Source organism: Etheostoma cragini, chromosome 13 (genome assembly GCF_013103735.1).
Source record: "Etheostoma cragini isolate CJK2018 chromosome 13, CSU_Ecrag_1.0, whole genome shotgun sequence".
In the NCBI taxonomy this organism is placed as follows: Eukaryota; Metazoa; Chordata; class Actinopteri; order Perciformes; family Percidae; genus Etheostoma; species Etheostoma cragini.
The window spans coordinates 8,887,398-8,905,960 of NC_048419.1; the positions used below are offsets into that span (position 1 = coordinate 8,887,398).

Genomic DNA, 18,563 nt, shown 5'->3' on the forward strand with positions numbered 1-18,563 from the left:
AATCATTACAAGATTGATATAGCTCTGTTGCGTGAAACACTGTTGAGTCTCTGTGCCAGTGAATTCTTTATTGGGTGCCAATTAGTTTGACCCAGTTTTACATGAAAGCAGCAAAAGTAGCTGCATTTGTTACAGTTACACTTTCATTTCACTTGCAATCTAACACTATATCAGATTCATGCTTGTTAAACTCGGTTCTCTGACACAGGTACACGTTGTCATGACAAAGATAACACTTTTAATTGCAAGCAATCATCAGTGTGCATAGCATCATGTTATAACCAAAGGGGTTGCACTTAAATTAGAAATTAGGTGCCATCAATGCTGGAAAAAAGAGGCGTTGAAAATATGGGACAAAATTAAAAAATAACACTTTATAATAATGGTACATGACTGACCATGCTTGACTGGGATTCATGCATGTATTTCATACACTATCAGTAATGTACAAGGATAAATAGTATCTCATGCATGACTTATTGCAGGAAGAATACTTCAATTAATGCATCAATTAAGGTAGTTGAATCATCATGACTTCTGTATTAATAATGATGATGTTTATGTCATCTTTAAAAAACTTCAGTGTGGATATAACCGGAAGAATTCAATCATTGTTAACGATCATGTTTTTGGCCCTTGAAATAAAAAGTGCTGACCTGGATAGTCTTTCAGATTGATAGATAAGATTTGATTAATGGTGGCATAACATTAAATGTAATAGGAATTAAAGGGGTATGTTGGCTAAATGATACTGAGATCACAATATTTTAATTTTATTTTTAAGTAGTAGTGGTTACTGTTAATTGAATGAGGAAAGAATGAGGAACTACTTGTTAGTTAATGATTAGTTACATTATGACGGTGTGTGTGTGTGTGTTTGAGTGCTTGTTACTATATTAATGATCACTATTAGGAAAACTGTTAATGGGAATCATATTAATAGTAGTAGTAGTAGTAGATAATTTGAACATGTAAAACATTACAATAAAAAATATGTATTGATACATTTTTGCATTCATATACTGTATATAATTAAAATTACTTTTAGAGTAACTCAGCACAATCTTCCAAAATTATTGAAAGTCATTCAAACAAATAATGCTTTGTAGGATTAGGACAAAGTTCATAAACAACGTATCAGGTCCGACACCCTTTCTCTACTTTCATCCTTTAGTAAACACAAAATCTTATGTTTCACTTATACTCATCATAGACACACACATACTGTACCTACACACATTTAGACTGTTTTTGTTTCTTTTCTTCCCTTCTTCTTTTTATACCATATATAATAAAAATGATAGACGAGATACAGAGTGGCTCTCATAATATATTTTAATATTATAGATAATATTATATCTTATATAATAAGATATAATATATTACATATTATATCTTATATTATATCTTTTTTATTTTTTCAGAAACATTTATATTGGCAAAGAACGTATTTTCTTTGCACAATCAAGGCTTAAAAGAAGTTGCATGCTGCTGCAAGGCAAGCTTTAACCCTGCCACCCTGGGTTTCTGTTGAGTGGTAGTTAAAGGCCGAAGAAGGGTTGATCCTTAGTTAGCTGCTTCGTCTTAACAAATGATTACCTAACCATTAATTACTATTACTCAAACATTGTGTTTTGCCTTCAGGTTTAGTGAATTAACCTCCCTACCGGCCCTTTAAGAACAGTAAGTCGGCCATTTTAGTTTTTAGTATGTATTTTTGCTAAATGGACTCACATTTCATCTTCTGCAATCCTTGTTTATGCCTTCGAAAAGCATTGTCTGTAAGAACTAGTTTAGCACAAACCATAGAACAATATCTGGACATTATTTTTGTGATGAAAATGATGGAAATACAATCTAACTTTTTGTGCCATGTTATACAAATGTCTAATCTTTCATTTGAAGCATTTTGGAGATCGTTGCATCTTGGCTTCTTTTTGCACATTCATACACATTTTTACCTGGGGTGGCCAAACTTTCAAACTCACTGTACTTAAATCACTATACAACTGAAAAACTGGAAACTGGAAAATTATGTGTTACAGTTGTAAGAGTAAATAAATATCAGAGTAGTATAATAATTAAGGAAATAAAACAACTGTGGACTTGTACAGTATTTACATAGTTAAAGGAATTTTAGAATACAGTGTTTGCATAATTAAGAAATTGCAATGGTGAACAATAATAGTGAATACATTGCAGCAGAGTATTGCACACATTTTAAGGCCATGTTATTGCACAAAACAGATTATATTGTCCATACTTTAATTGATTTGATTTGATTTTGATTCTTTGAGAGTACATCTTGCTTATTGTATATTTTTGTTAATGTTCTACATTTTCACGCCTATTCACACTGTAAATGACGTGACACCAAATAAATCACCGGTAGCTTGGACGCTATATCCTGACTCCCATGTTCATTTGAATGGAGTTTGGCTTACTGCTGAATTGTGTAAATATACAGACACAAGGAGGAGAATCATCCTGTATCACAAGTATTCATTTTATTAACATGATTCCAATGAACAGATTTAATACGCACACAATCTATCAATTTAACATTTGTGCTTGAGTCCCAGTCATTCAGTAACTAATCATTTACTAACCAGTAGTTCCTCCTTGGTTCCTCATTCATTCAACAGTAACTACCTACTGTTTTGTGTACCTTATTGTAAAGTTTTACCAAATACAGCATTCTGCAGATGCATTTTTATAGCTGCTTCATTCACAGCAACATACAGGGCTAACACAGAAATTCCTGAGAACAATATTAAGCCAGGTAGGATATTGGCTTTTACTTTTTTTTTTTGATGGGTCACAAAGACCGATTGCTCCTTATGCCACCATAAATCATACTTTATTCACCAATGTTAAAGACGGACCGGGTCAGCACTTTATTTGAAGGGCCACAAACAAGATAAAGTAATGAAAAAGTGATGTTTAATTAATCATGATTACAACACTAGGTAAAATCACAGACAAAAAAAACATGCCATTCAAATTTTTGGAGAGTCCAGAAAAATAATGTAATGGCCTTTCCAAGGACTGTAGAGGATAATTTTCCTTCAACTTCAAGGCTGTACATGCATTTTTTTTTTTTTATTCTTTCCATTTGCTCTCTCAGGAACCCATGAAACAGGGAACAACACCACAGAGGCTGTTATACAGAACATGACTCTTTGGCAAAGTGAGCCATCCTGAGTTTTAAGTGTTTGCTCCACAGGGAACAAACACATGAGCATTTTCTTCAAGCACTCTGGCTGGCGTGCTTTTATTTTTTCCTTTCATCATTGTTCTCTTGAGCTCTTATAATATTGTCCTGGAGAGTAGATCAAGCTTCCCCAGCCTCTTATGGATAATGGTGGGCAACTTGAACTCTGTTGATTGAGAGACTAACACAGCCTAGAGACTTCTCCCTGAGGATCCGGGCTTTGTCCTTTATGAAATTTCAAATGTTCGCTGGCCTTTGCGGAGAAAGCTGCTGTCATCTTGGTTGCTGTTCATAAGCATGCAACACACCTGTCTGTGTTTTTGTAAGGGAAATGCCATATGAGACACATTGTTATGTTAACTTTTTTCCCAAGTTATATTTAGTTGCAGTTGAGTATTCTGTTGATAACAATGTCCTTCCTCTGTTGTAGGTGGGCTGCACAACTAATCGAATATCAATCAGAATCACAATTTTGTTACACAATTATATGAACATGGTGTTATGTTTAATAAGGACACTAGACAAGCTTTTTAAGCGTGCTGCCTACTTACTTTCAGAAAACCGGAACTCCGCATTTCAGACCAAAACAGCTGAATGTCACGCATGCGCCGAGGCGCTACAAACTAACACAGGTAAAGGCATTACCCAACGAAAACACATCAATTTGTCCTGAACAGACATAAAAAGTGGACTGTGATATTGCTGTTTAAAATCAATTATATGCTTATAGATACTACTTCTGCTGAATATCAAATCAATCTTGGTTTTTCCGGCAGTGTATTGCAAACCGAGGAAAGGAAGTCAGCATTAGTTTGTCAAAACCAATGATGTATGTTCATGGTTTTGGTGCTACTAGCCTGTTTTAATTCACAGGTAACATTTTCATTTAAGGCTGTGAGATTGTAAGGTTGTAAGGTTTTATTTTTAAGATGAACATCCTTTGACTGACATTTGAGTGTGTTAAATCGTAGTTGCAAACAAAAGTCCAATTTAGTGACAAGTAAGATAAGTCTTATTTATTGCAAATGTTGTTTAATGCAAAATGTGACAATGAAATCAATGCTCTGTTGATTTCATGCTGGGTAAAAAGTTTTGGTCCCATTAAAGTTTAAGCTTTTTGCATTGAGGAGATTCACTGAATTCAGGTGAAGAATATCTAATTTAAAGTCTTTAGATGATGCAAAGAATGTAAATTAGCAGGAATGCAGAACAACATGGAAAGCAGCGCTCTGTTTATGTACATGTGAAAGTGCAACACAAAAATATGTTATCCCTAAAATCATAATCGTGGTAAATTAGCATGATCTCAATATTCATCCAAAATAATCGTTATTATCATGTATGCCATTATGGTGTAGCCATTCGTTCAGCACCCATAACAGCGTAAAAATGCTCAAAATTAATTAACGGAGTTCAGTTCATACTGTGCTTTATACGTCTTATGAAGGCTTTTATAAGGGTTATACATTGCTGTCAATTGCGATTCCTGTAAAGCATTAATTGGGTCAAAGTTGAAGTAAGGAGACAATCAATGGCCTGTCCTCTATGTTTAGGATGTCTCATGTATTCTTCTCTTCACAAAGGTTGAACAGGCTTGACCACTCACTCTAATGTAGTCACATTCTCAAACATGTTCGCCATGTTCCCATAATGCTGCATAAAGCTTTTCAAGCTATTTCACTGGCACACACATATTTCCAATATCGGAGTTAAATCCTAAGAGTCTTGCTGGAGTAAGGGGGGGCTCCCGTCCTCTCAGTAGTTGGGTGTAATGTGGTCATTAAACTGAGTCTCAGTCAGTTTTTTTCCCCATCTTGATGTTCCAACAAAATCAAACTTGTTTGATATTATCGTAAAGCTTTCATCAAACAGGAAGCAGCAAAAGGCTAGAGCCAGTTTTGTTTATGGTTGCTATGGCGCCACGCTAAGCTAAGCGCTAAAAAGGGACAGCTGTCAATTTTCAACCCTTCTGAAGCACGTCATCCAACGGGAGTCTTATCTGCTGACAAACGCAGCCTTTCCCTTAAGTCACCAGCTAACGTTACCGCTTGCTAATTTGCTTGGCTTCAATTTGTTTTTAAACAAATCTAGTTGTGGTCTTGCAAATTGACCCTGCCAGATCTCCAGTCTTTGCATATTATGACAATCTTTAACAGTAAGTGGGATGATTGTCTTTACATGTGAGATGGTGTGAGACTTTTTAAAGTCTGTCCAAAGTCTTCTATTCTATGGTTGGCATACGTTGACAATTGTCTTGCTGATATGGTATGGCTGTTGAAGGGCATGGAATGGAGGACAGTGTGTGAGAATCACTTGAATGTCAAAGCCTGCACTAGATTAAAGATTTGATGTGTTCTTTCCACCTACAGGGAGAGTATGAATAGAAATGTTTTTCCCACATTTCATTCAGTCGTTTTATGTAACATTTTCTAGACAGGGCTGTCCTTAAAGCACTGGTGACCTAGTGTAAAACTGAAATGAAATTTAGCAGGAATCTGAAACCATAGATTTAAAATAAATGTATGACGCCAAAGTAGGAAGGAAAAAAAAACAAAACATGCTTGACATGTTTTTCTTCTCCCGGTGATAACCAGAGTTAGCAGGCAATGCTGGAGTATTGTTCTTTTTAGAAGGCAACATCACTGTGAATATTGTGCCATTCATCTCTGCTGTATAACACTGTGAATGACACTCATCAGGAGACTAATCATAAATTGACAGCATATGTCTGTGCTGTTGTGATTCTGTCAATCCCGCTCAAAACAACTTTTCAAACCACTGGCCTTCAGGTGTTTTTGTCTCTCAATTTACCTGTCAGGACTCAACATCTGAAATATGAGTGCATTACAAAAAAACAGCTCTGTAGGAAGGAGGACAAATTCAATTATTTATTCCAGAAGGCGAAGAGGCTTTTGTCCTAAAGACAGACTGGCAATAGCAAGCAAGAAACAGGAAATCAGGCTGCAAGCATTAAAAGAAAATGATGATGAACCAACAAATTGACAAAAGAGAAGGAGCGGTGTAAGTAGTGATTAACTTATGGGGAGTAGGGAACAGGTGAGCAGGAGGTCCGGTGACTGCAGGGCTAAACCATCAAAACTGACAAGAAAACACAGAAAAGGCAAGAAAATGAAGTGATCTGAACATGGTAACAGGAAGCACTAAACATGAATGAATGACACAAATGAAAAAAACAAAAGTTAGGAGCTGGGTAGTTCATAACAGTGACTGTTCAGGTCTGTGTCTGCGGAGTCCGGTTGGGAATGAGTTAGACAATTCCCCATCCTGCATGGGTCTGTGTCTCAGCTTTCAAATAATAGACAGGTCCATTTTGGTCCTGCACATTTTCTTGATCTTTTACGGGTTCTGGCACAAATTTGTTGACACAAGAATAACCATACAACGTTACACAGCTCTGTGAGGCTACATTTAAACAGTGTTGGGAGTAATATATTACAAAAGTAAAGCAGTTATATAACGCATTACTAATTAAATATCGGTAATATACTCGTTACAATGTCAGTAACGTGAGTAAGAACGCATTTTAACGCAACATTTAGAGGTTTCTTTTTAGAATTCAGCAACATTTTATCAGCCGTGAAGAGGAACTATGCGTGTAGTGAAATGGCTTTGAATAACGAAAAAAACGCTTGTCTTTCACTGTGACCATTTCCTGTTCACTATGTTACAGTTTCACAAACAAGAAAGTGAGCAGATGTTTTGCATCTAGTGTCTCACGTTCATCTCACAGCTAGCAAGAGTACACAATAGACAACTTCCGTGTAGACTATTTCAAAATAAAAGCATTTCCTTTGATGGTTTGAAGTCAAAGTAATTAATGTTAAACAAATAAGGTTGTGTAACTTTTCACATATCAGCTGTAAATCAAGTACTGCAAATTTTTGTGAGTTTTAATGACACTATCATTAACCATTTCCTTCGGAATGTTTTAAACTAAACAACATACATTTCCTATTCCAGTTCTTTAAACAGACATTTTACATTAATGCCGTACTTCAGCTGTGAGGTTTTTTCATTTTCTCCTTCTTGCCTACTTTACGTGTTACTTATTTATTTGTTATAGCTTTAGTTACTTTGCATATTTATATTGATTATACAAAATATTGTGAATGATGTATGTAATGATGTATTAAAGTGGATAAAAAGGAGTCTTTGTTGATCCGGTGGTGAAATTTATAAGCTAGCTGCCAAAGAAACTTCCACAGTTTTTTTGGTAAAAGTAACTCAAAAGTAATTCCTAAGTAGTGTAACACATTACAATTCAGATACCGTAATACTGTAATATAACTAATTACTCTCAAATGACTATTTTGAGTAACTAGTAATCTATAATGTATCACATTTGGGAAATAACTTGGCTAACACAGTATTTAAACACTGTTGCTTTAAATTTGATGCTAATGTCAGCATGCCAACATAAACACAATTAGTGGTGCAATACTGCAGTATTTGGTATTGATCCAAGTTTATTTCGTGGTGGTCACCACAAAATAAACAACTGCCACCGGGACATGATCCACGGCCTCTGGGGGATGCAACAACGGGGAAATTAAACACCACGCGCACTAGACGGTGAACACAACGGCCGCCAGGAAAGATCTGCGATCTTGCCACACGTGGGACGCGCTGCAACGTGCCGGTTGTGGTTAGGAAAAGAAGGAAAATTTGTGCTCACCATCACAAACAAAACGAGAAAATTGTGTCCCTGTACAATAATCAATAGATTAAATAACGTCACCTTTTCACGAACAGCCATGAGACTGGGCTATAGATTACAGGTTGTCATTTAGCTGACACTTTTAATAAGCGACTTACAATTGCTATATATCAGACGTTGCACGCCTCTGGAACAACTAAGGCTTAAGTGTCTTGCTCAGGGACCCAGTGGTTAATGTATCGTATTGGAAATAAAACCCACATCTTTCAAACTAAAGGCACGTGTCAAATCCACTGCGCCACCACCATTGGATTTACAAATGATTTGTATGTGCGCGATTTGATACAACACGACTCAAAATGTATACTGTACACAAGTAAGTACATAGCGGTACTACATTCAAGTGTACTCAGGGAAGTATCAACATTGTGAAAAACAATATGACTGGATTTACATGGGTTTCACATCACATGTTTTTTCATATATACTAGAGGCAACGTTACACTGTAACTGATAGCACTTAGTCACAGCACCTCTAGGGACATTACAATATACAGCCATCTTTCAAAGTCATTTAAAAAGGAAAGGCACAAACTGACATCTGAGAGAGTGAACATTCACAGCCTGTCCACTTTAATGAGCCTTAATGGGTCGAACGGATCCATATTGCTTTGTCCCCTGAATAAACTGTTTTCCCCCTAACCATATATCTTCTAATCCTTTTAGTGGCCCGCAGCCAAAGATTCACTGGACACTGCTGAATAACTGATGTAGTCCTCACTGAGTTGAAATGGGGACTGAGTCTTGGAGTGTACAGAATTAAAATTGAGACTTAATTTGACATCAAGTAAACAAACAGAGGCTACGCTTTTATGGGCTGCTAGTCACTGCACAAGTCTTACTCCTGTCACCATCGGTATTGGAGGATTGATTGGTTTATACTGTAGAGGCTTCAGTGTCTCCCTTCATTCAACAGTGCAACGGAAACACGATCCATATTAAACAGTGACATGGAATCTGACACTAACTCAGTTTAGATTGTGGTAACAAACTTCGGGCTCAAATTAGGCAGTGCAACTTTAACATTATTTCCGTATTTCCATATTTTTTCCATGTTCGCCAGAGCCAATTTTCTCATGTCACTTGTCATTTTCATAGTGACAGGTGAGGCATCTTTCTGCATCATCAGCCGCTCCAGCACATTTGCTCATGTTCCTGACGCCGTATGAGGGTGAACATTTTAAATGATATGCCATTGAAAAACAACTATCAAATGGGAAGGCAGTCACATAGCACATTTGAGACTTTCTGGAAATGCGGTTTAACTTAGGGAGAAGACTGCTCTCTTTACTGCCATACTAACAGACCCAAACACTATCTTCTGAGGGAACAGTCCATTATCGCTGGTGACAAACATGAAAAGCAAACGGTGAGGAGGAAGTCAGGAAAATGCCACTCTGCAGGAAAAAAAAACATTTAAGATTCTGACTGCCAGAGAGAATTTTATTTTGCTGCCCAAACATCTCCCCACACAGTCTCTCTTTTCATTAGTTCAACTCAGACAAATGTCAGAGAAGATAACCCATTATTTTCCCTGTTGACAATAACACATACACACATACATAAACATCATGCCTCTATATTACTTTGATTACTTTCTATAGATTTTCTGCTCTTGCTGCTGTGCATGAGCTCAAGGTTGGTAGTGACAAGTGGCTTACCTTCTTTATCCTATTGGTGCAATTTCAAACTATGAATGTGAACACCTATTAGACATTTTCTATTTTCATCTTGTAAAACAGAAGAAAAAAAAACATTGACAGTGTCTGTAATGAAATATGTAGTATGTGTCTGTGTGTCATATTTTATTTTTACATTGCCTATTCACCAGTTTCTCTTCTTTTGGTTTTGTGAACAAAATCCTAGCTTGCACTGAATAAGCTGTGTTTGCACTAGACAAGACGATTTCAGCATAAAAACCTTTATCGGCCTTCATTGGCGACACATTGGTCGCTTGCAGTAGCTTGTAAGATGTAGCAATATTAGAGGGGGTACTATTAGCTGTTTTAGTGCTAAACAAGTGCCAAATTATGTGTTATTATGTGTAGCAAAAGCATTATATTGTACCAAGACCCCAGAGGGGTTAATGGCACAATCTGTCTTGATGGTTCAGGGTCATTCATTAAAGTTGTCTCTTTTGAATGTGATTACAATTCACATTTCAACCAAACTTGTTGTGAGCAAATCATGACATTCAGAGTAAATATTGGGTTGAACCAATAAGTGAAGGGTTGAAATGTTGTGGATGGCTGAGGTGGCGGAGGGCCACTGGGCTGGGAGACCCAGATTGTGCTGGCCCTAGAAAATGTGGAGTAACAGAGGAACAGCTGGAGGCTGAACATCTGATCCTATAGAGAAAGCAACACATGACTCAGAGCATCTAATGCTCAATGGGACGCGTGGAGCCGACACAATTAGAACATAGAGGACACATGCATGCACACACATACAGGAGCATCAAGTTGCTTGCTTGGCTCTCCTTCAGGCTGGGAGGTGCCAGCGCAACAGAACAGGCCAAAGCAGCTGTGGCCTCCAACCAAATCATGGTTGATTGTGTGGCCCTGTCAGGCGACAGGGTGTGCTGTTCCAACCCCTCCAATCCACCAAGTTGAAAAGAAAAGAAAACCTTAGTCAATGGGATAAAGCCTGGCATTTTTCTTGATGAATCCTCTAGTTTTTTAACACAAATTCATGGAGGTGAATGGCTGTTCTGCTTGTAGGCAAATATTGATGTGAAGCATGTGTTGGAGGTGTGTGTTGCGTGGGATTGTCGACATCAGGCCACGTGCGTGGGAGGAATGGTTCAGCCACCTTTAGACTGAGGTAATGCTGTTGCTGCGCCGCGTGACACATTTGTTTTTGACACGTTGAAAAGAAAATAATGAAAACATTCTTAAATATCCACTAGAGTTACTTGGGTTGTGGGGGGTTAATACAGAATAGTATTGCAATATTTTCCGTGGAAATACCTTATACATACATACATATACATTTGCGTTGGTCAGTTTGCTTGACAATCCCATTTGCAACACTAAATTGAATTGACATGAACAAACAGAAATAGATTTATTTTTAAATAAAACAGATGTTGACAAAGTTTCCTCTCGGAAACATAATTTGGATATGGGAAAAAAAAACAGTTGGAAAAAAGGTAATGTTAGTGGATAAGGGCAGGACTGATTATCCATTGCTTAATTTTATTTCAAATTATACTGTATTGATAGTCTTCCTAATTTACATTACATTAAAACTACATTTAATCAGAACACTGTCATCATTATTGGATCAAACTTGAGAACCCTACAATTTTTTTGCAGAATCTTTCATTATGTTTTACAATGATATCCCATCATAAGTATTTTGACGATATCGTATTGTGAGGCCTCTGGTGATGCCCACGCCAAAGAGTTAATGATTTGATATGTAACATTGCAATGCACTAAATAACATTTGGTTAGAATCAGAAAAAAAATAATAACATCTGATTCCGTAACTTCCCCGCCGACTGCCGAATCCAAGCTGCACTGGAATTCATAGTTACAAATAGTAAACCAAATACTGTTTTCTTCTTTTGTGTACTGTATGTACAGTAACTGCACATAGGAATCCTAATCAGAACATGAGAACTTCTACATGGCACACTCTTTTCAATTACCAAATACATTGTACATAAAAACTTACAGACAGGTTTAATAAATAAAAATAGAAATAAAAAACCTTGTGTCTTACCTCTTGGTGAATGGTGCTTCCATATGATGTTGGCCTCAGGTCGACCGACCGCCAGACACATGAGATTGACGTTGCTGCCCTCATTCACTGCGATGTCCTTTGATATGTTAGTGATCCTGGCGGGTACTGAGGGGAGAAGGAAAATCATGATTGATGGTTTGAGCTTAATTAATGACACGTGAGCAAAGGGATCGCTATTCGACGTGATCAGAACATTGATGATGATAAAAATAACCCAGAGTTGGGGACTCAATTAGCATGAAATTAGCTGACAAATTTGACAATTCTCTGGCTCGCTGTGCTGTTATACATGATTGATTTTCTTCATCATGTGTCTTTGCCACACTGGTCATTAGACAAGAATCAGACTGATTTGGAGTAAGACCTGATTTCGTCTCTGGACCAGATTGATCTGTGTTTGTGTGTGTGTTGGGGTTCTTGATTAGGTGGACTCTGTGGGATTGTAGCCTCAAATCAAAGGTCAGATGTTATCCTTCTTCACTGTAATTTACTCAGTAATGGCAACTTTAAGTACCATAGGACCATTAATGCAAGAGACAAGACAGGTTGTCGTTGACAAAAATCCACATAGCATCCTCTGCAGTGTAGTTTAGGACAGTTTAGCTTTAAAAAAACATGAATAAAAGAAATATTTTAAATTGAGGCTGACAAGTAGAAGTGGTGAACCAACCAACCAAGTAAGTGAATGCACATGAATAGGAAATGAAGGTAACTAGACTACATCACTGGCCATATTTCCTTTTTTTAACGGTGAACTATTGCTATGCTATGCTAGTCCGTATTTTCTGTAAAATCTATACAATTATAATGTCGGATTTTCATGTTAAACGCAAAGCTTCAAATGATGAGGTAAACGTATTTCAGAGAGCTAAAATGTTCAGATTTTCAACTGTTCTGAACGGAACGCTTTCAAGTTTTTTCTACTCTTGAATCGGGGTAGCTTACATCCCAGTCTCATGGCAGTTCTTAAAATAGTGACGTTATTTTATCTATCGATCCGTTACAGGGACACGATTTTCAATTTTTTTTAAGGTGGTGAGGAATGTTAAACTACTGTATTTCAATAGGAAGCATCTTTTGTGATAACAGCACGATTATGGTAGCAAGTCTGCATAATCCATGTAAGGAGACTTGTTAGGGTAGTAGTTGGGTCAAACAACACAGAACTTTCACCCCGGAGACAAGGGATCGTGTCCCCTAGAGCAGCCCAGTGTCATGGCAGTTGTTGCCGTCGTGTAGCGCTTCATTTCCCCATTGTGGTGTCCCCCAGAGAACCCGGATCGTGTCCCAGCGGCCGTTGTTCATAAACGAGTAAGCCATGACCCTGTTGACCTATAAATAGATGAAAATAATGTGACCATTTCACAAACTGCCGGGTTGTAACTTAACACTGAGCTGGCTTTCTATGATTTGTCATCCGCTCCAAGTAGGCAGGACTGGAGTGTTATTTTTAAGCTACTGCGGTGTTAACATTGTCGCATGTAGTTACATGCTAACCGAAGTAAAATATGCAATCTTGGCTCCCATTGTTGTTAATTTCTCCCTGATTTAAATTCACATTGCTGTTGAAACATACCCAGTTGGGTAGTATTTGGTTCAGAAGTAGAAAGTTCTGCTATATTCTAGAACCGTGCACCGCTAACTATAGTAGCTGCATGCTAAAGGGAAGGAAACCTGTAATCTTGCCTGCCAATGTTGGTTATTTCTTGGCTGCCAATGTTGGTCGTTCCCCAATTTCTAACAATATTTGTGTCTCATTTGTTTTATAAAGGCTTATTAAGACCCCCCTTCCCTATATTTTTAGACGTCTTGTTGACAAGTACAAGGAATGTGTTGTGTTCTGCATAGTGTGGCACAAACTATGTTTTTTCTTTCAAAAATTACGTGTTTTTAGATGGGACCAAAAAAACTATTTTGACCCATCTGCCGTCGCGCATTTTGTGTATTTAGCACATGGTCAATGAAATGTGTCAAATGAAACCTCATACATGCATTTTGGCCTTGCAGTTTTTCCTATTATGAGTTTCTTTCTTTAGGAGATGGAAATAGACGAAACTCAAGCAAAAGAGGTGGAAAAGAGACAGGCGCAACAGAGAGTGTGAATACAGGAGGAGCAGCCATCGGCAGTATGAGGAAAAATGAAGTGCTTTTTTAACATCAAGGCTAGAATTGAATTGAATTGAAATAAATTAGTAGAATCACAAAATACAAGTATGAACCTGAAAATGCTATATAATAGATCACCTTCAAACATATTGTGTGCATACGGTAAGGTACTGGTCTCCACTTCTTAATGCAATAAATTAATGAGCGCTACTCTGTGTTGAAAAGTAAGACATGCTCAATGTTATATTTGTAATGCTGGTTGGGGTATTATTATTCATGTATGGTATTAAGTTAATCAATGGGATTCATGTCACAGGAGTTCTCATATTCCCTTCAGGACAAATAAGCTAATGTTCTCTAAGTTCTTTCACTGTCAATTTATCACATTATGCTGTAATTATAATTATAATGTTAAGTTAAGTTTTAGCTTCAATTATAATTAAGACCACTTATTAGTTCATTAAAATAATTTAAAACATAATAATTAAAGTCATTTATTCCAAGAAATACATCTAATATAATTCTTAATGATAGGAAAAAAGGGGATTTTTTTTTCTTCACATTTTGAATATAAATAAAGTCATGAATGATGTGTGGTCTGTGCCAGGGGATCAGAGCTGAAGTGATATGATACTATGCATCCCATTGACCTTTACATTTACCCATTCAATTAGCATGCATAGCTACAGCCAGCTCAATTGGTTGATTTGTGCGTGCGGCCTGGTTCTCAAAATGCCACCCAAAAACTTGCTGTTGACATGGACTGTCAACAGCAAGTTTTGGAATTTTAAACCATCTTTATATATAGTATCGCATAATTCACTTTTGCAACCCACACATTATCTGACTTGTATTTTTAATATTGATAACGACTGGAGGAGTTTAAAGGTTAATATAATACTATAATATATTCAGAGGATAGAAGAAAACCATGGCGGCTATTTTGGTCATTAAGCTCAAGTAAATTAGAATATTATGCAATTTGTGGATACCAAAATAGCATTATGAATCCATCCTAAAAGGAATTTGCTTTTGGTCCAAGTCCATGTTAAATGTGTCAGTTTCTAACAAAGTCAAATCATAATGTAAATATGGCTGTTTATAACTTCAGTTCCTGAAAACTGCAACACCTAAACCAAAGACATATCTTAATCTTCAATCCATAGTAATTATAAGGAAATTTATCTTAAAGTTGTGAAATTGTGGTCTGGTATATAATAGTTGTTGTTTCTTGAACAAGAACATCAATTGTTATCTGAACAAATGGAGACAGTCTGTTGAATCATAGTCTGTCTACACACAAAAAACAAACACATCAGACCACCGAAAGGTTATCTAATGCAACCAACTGAAACAGGAGAGCTGCTGATGTCTGTGGTTATACGCTTAATGGAAGTAGCTTGTGTAAAGTTAGGTGCTAACAGCTGTCATGTAGGCAGGGGATTTCAACAGCGATATTATATCACAGTGTTTTGTCCGTATGCTGCTGTATGTCCTCCAGCTACAAAAACAACTTCTAAATTGGAGGTATCTGGGCCCTAGCTTGGCTGGAAGTTTATACAAAAAATAAGAATTACAGGCTTTAGGATCTCTGCCAAAAGTAGAGAGAGGGGGTGAGATATCCGGACACAGACGCCCCTAGAAGCAAACCACAGTCCCTTAACAACCAAAACATCACCTAATGTGAATTCCAAACTAAATACTGCAAAAGTGTTGTGTATTATGTGTAAAGGAGAACCAGCTTCTAACACGTTCCATTAACCAAGGCCATAGCTATAAAGCGTTCCAATAGATTTTCTGCAAAACCTGGTGGCAAAATGCAACAAAGAGGCTTCCACAATAGTCTTCTGTTTACAGCAATCAGACCAACGGCACAGAGCTGATGTGGTAATGATTCATTGAGGACAAAATGCAAGATGTGGCGCCTATAAGAGGCTCTAAAAAGGGAAGGCAGAAGGACGCAGCAGGCACCACTTTATCAGACCCATTGACCTCTGTTAGAGATGAATGAACAAGCAACTGTGTGCAGTGTAGGTTCTGGGTCCTTCAGCTTGATAATGCAAGTGGCCAGGTGATTTAAAATACAGCTCCCCTGCCACTGGTGTTTCCGCTTGTAATTAATTAGAAAATGGAATCAGGAGGCTTCCCAAAGAGGAATAATAGGTTTTCTCTGTGTGTTTATTTTACATCACGGCTTGACTGATTATATTTCTTGTAATACTTAATTTTTTTCTAATGTCAAACATCATTGTTCTGGTAAAATGTGTTTCATTCACAGAGAGAAGAGTAGATACAGGGCAGAAATGTGAGGAATGTGAATGTGTCGTTATCAGCAGGGCACAAGAAAACAATGGTATAGTAAGCATTGTTACGCTACTGCACATTGTTGTCTCTTACAATATCATTTAAACATTCATAGCAATTCCCCAGTCAGACAATGCAATGGTGACATACTGTGTGTGGGGGATCTTTAAGCTCCATTTCCTCATGAAAATGAGAAAGAAATTCACGAAATTTAGTTTGAAGGGTCAAGACAAATCATTCATTGACATGAAGAGCAAATGCCTCGACGCAGAGGCCCAGGGTTTGAATCCAACCTGTGGCACTTTCCTGCAAGTCTTCCACCAATTTCATGTCCCAGCTGTCCTATCAATTAAAGGTAGAAATGCCAAAAAAATATATAAAAAAAAAAGGGTTCCTATTACATTGTTGAATGTTTGGAAGCTTGCAATAAGGTAATATAGTGGACCGACTACTCATTGTATTTCTTCATATTCCCATTATTTCCATTGCCACCATGGTAGTGTACTCAGTGCATTCACAAAGCAACACATTTTCAAACACACCACATTTCTTATTCATTCTACACATCCATGTAAAGCCACAAGGGACTGCAGATTTAGTGAACTAGCACTAACTTTAACAGTATTCAGCAGAACAGCACAGCTTCATTGTGATCATAGTTTTTTATTTAAAACATGTGATGAAAGAACAAAAGAAGCTTGGCTCAGGATTGTATGAGGGTGAGCCTGAACCTTTGACATATCCCAACATCAAAGCCTCGTTCCTTTGCCAACATTCACCAAATCCATAATAGATGGTAACTCTTCTTTCATAACAAATTACAATGTGACTGAAACATCAAAGCTATCACTGTCAGTGACTCTTTTTTCAATCTGCCATCATATCTTGGAACAACAGACATCAGTGACAGATATCTTGATAACATTCAGTGTTCTTGTCAGTGGTTCTTGTTAATTCAGAGGCACACCCAACTCCAAGAGAAGAAACAAGAAAAGGAGGTAGGGTAGGAGGGGGTAGTGTTGCTCATGCTTTGGTAAGGTGGAAGTAAACTAGGTTAGTTTTCCCACTGGCAGAAGGCACAAGTTGTGACACCTGCCTTCACACTTCCAAGCTTTCTCTGTTCAAAGGCAACATTTCATATGGGACCCATTGCATCGTATGTTCCAGGATAAGGTCCAAAGTAATGACAGCAGCACTGAGTGGGATGCAGTGCATCAATATATTACCTTGTGATCAGCATGAGAAAAAGCACCATGCACATGCTGGCTGAGATAGCGCGGCCTTTTATTCCTTGTATTTCCAAGTCCAGACTTTCAGCCATGTGTTCCTTTTATTGATGAGCTGGCCTCTCATATCTATTTTAAGTATTTCCTGGTGTGTGCTCTTCCAACATGTGAGCATATATTTTGCAGGTCTATGTAGTCATTTTCTATTGAACAACAAGAAGATGTGAAGGCCATAGATTTTACTTTTTAGATGCCGACTATAATGGCTGACAAAATCGCAGTAGGAGAGTTCTTCATTTTCTCCAAGAATTTACCTTTCATGCTAACCGAGCTCACTCACTCAAATAGATGTAAGCCTTTGAAAATGTTTCTTTAGCTCATCATTGTACGTGCCAGCTGAATTAGTTTGCTAAAGACAGAAGTTGAACATAGACATCTATCAATTTGTGGATGGCAAGAATCATTTCAAATAAAAAATAGTAATGATGAAAAGTTTATGTAATATATCACCTTTTACAGAACAGAGTCACAACGTGCTTCATCTGAGTAAAATTGTATGAAAATAAGACCCAATCAAAAGAACAAGCAAAAAAATAGAGTGACCTAGCTCTGGGGAGTCATTCCCTTATGTTCTTTTTCCGCCAGCGATGTTTCCTTGGATCAGGGAGGCTCCAAAATCATGGATGCAACTATCGCCGTGGTCCTGCTGCACGCCCTGCAATGCCCTGCTACGGTCTGCGGTGCCCTGTAATGCCGTGCAGTGCCTTGATATGCCATGAACTACTACAAACTACTATTTCTAGTCACTATTCCATTATCTTTTACTGTGACTGTTATTCCCAGTATTTAGAGCCTGGGTCTGTCCCAGGTTTCTTCCTAAAAAGGGATTTTTTCCTCTCCGCTGCCACGCTGCTTGCTCTTGGGGGAATTACTAGAGTCGTTGAGTCTTAGAAAATTACAGCGAGTGGTCTTGACCTACTCTATCTGTAAAGTGTCTTGAGATAACTCTAAAATTGAATTGAATTGAATAAAATAATGGATAAAATAAGTAAAGTAAAACTTAAAAACAAAAGCAGAAACATCACCTGCTTATTAAAAGCATCAAATTTACTGGAGAAAATGAGGTCGGCAAGGTAAGATGCCCTCACCTCCAAAACCCTACTGTTGAACTCTGTTAACACGTCTTTGTGACGGAGACGGTGAACTAGGAGCTTGTTGGATTTCC

General features: G+C 37.5%; 1 protein-coding gene across 2 annotated transcripts in view; it reads right to left on the reverse strand.

The window, feature by feature from the left end:
• opcml (opioid binding protein/cell adhesion molecule-like) overlaps positions 1-18,563 on the reverse strand; it is a 358,727-nt gene that overhangs the window by 61,046 nt on the left and 279,118 nt on the right. For both annotated transcript variants that reach the window (XM_034889747.1, XM_034889746.1), the window contains one exon: positions 11,682-11,807. In XM_034889747.1, coding sequence (XP_034745638.1) covers positions 11,682-11,807 — 126 coding nt within the window. The remainder of the gene's footprint in view (positions 1-11,681; positions 11,808-18,563) is intronic.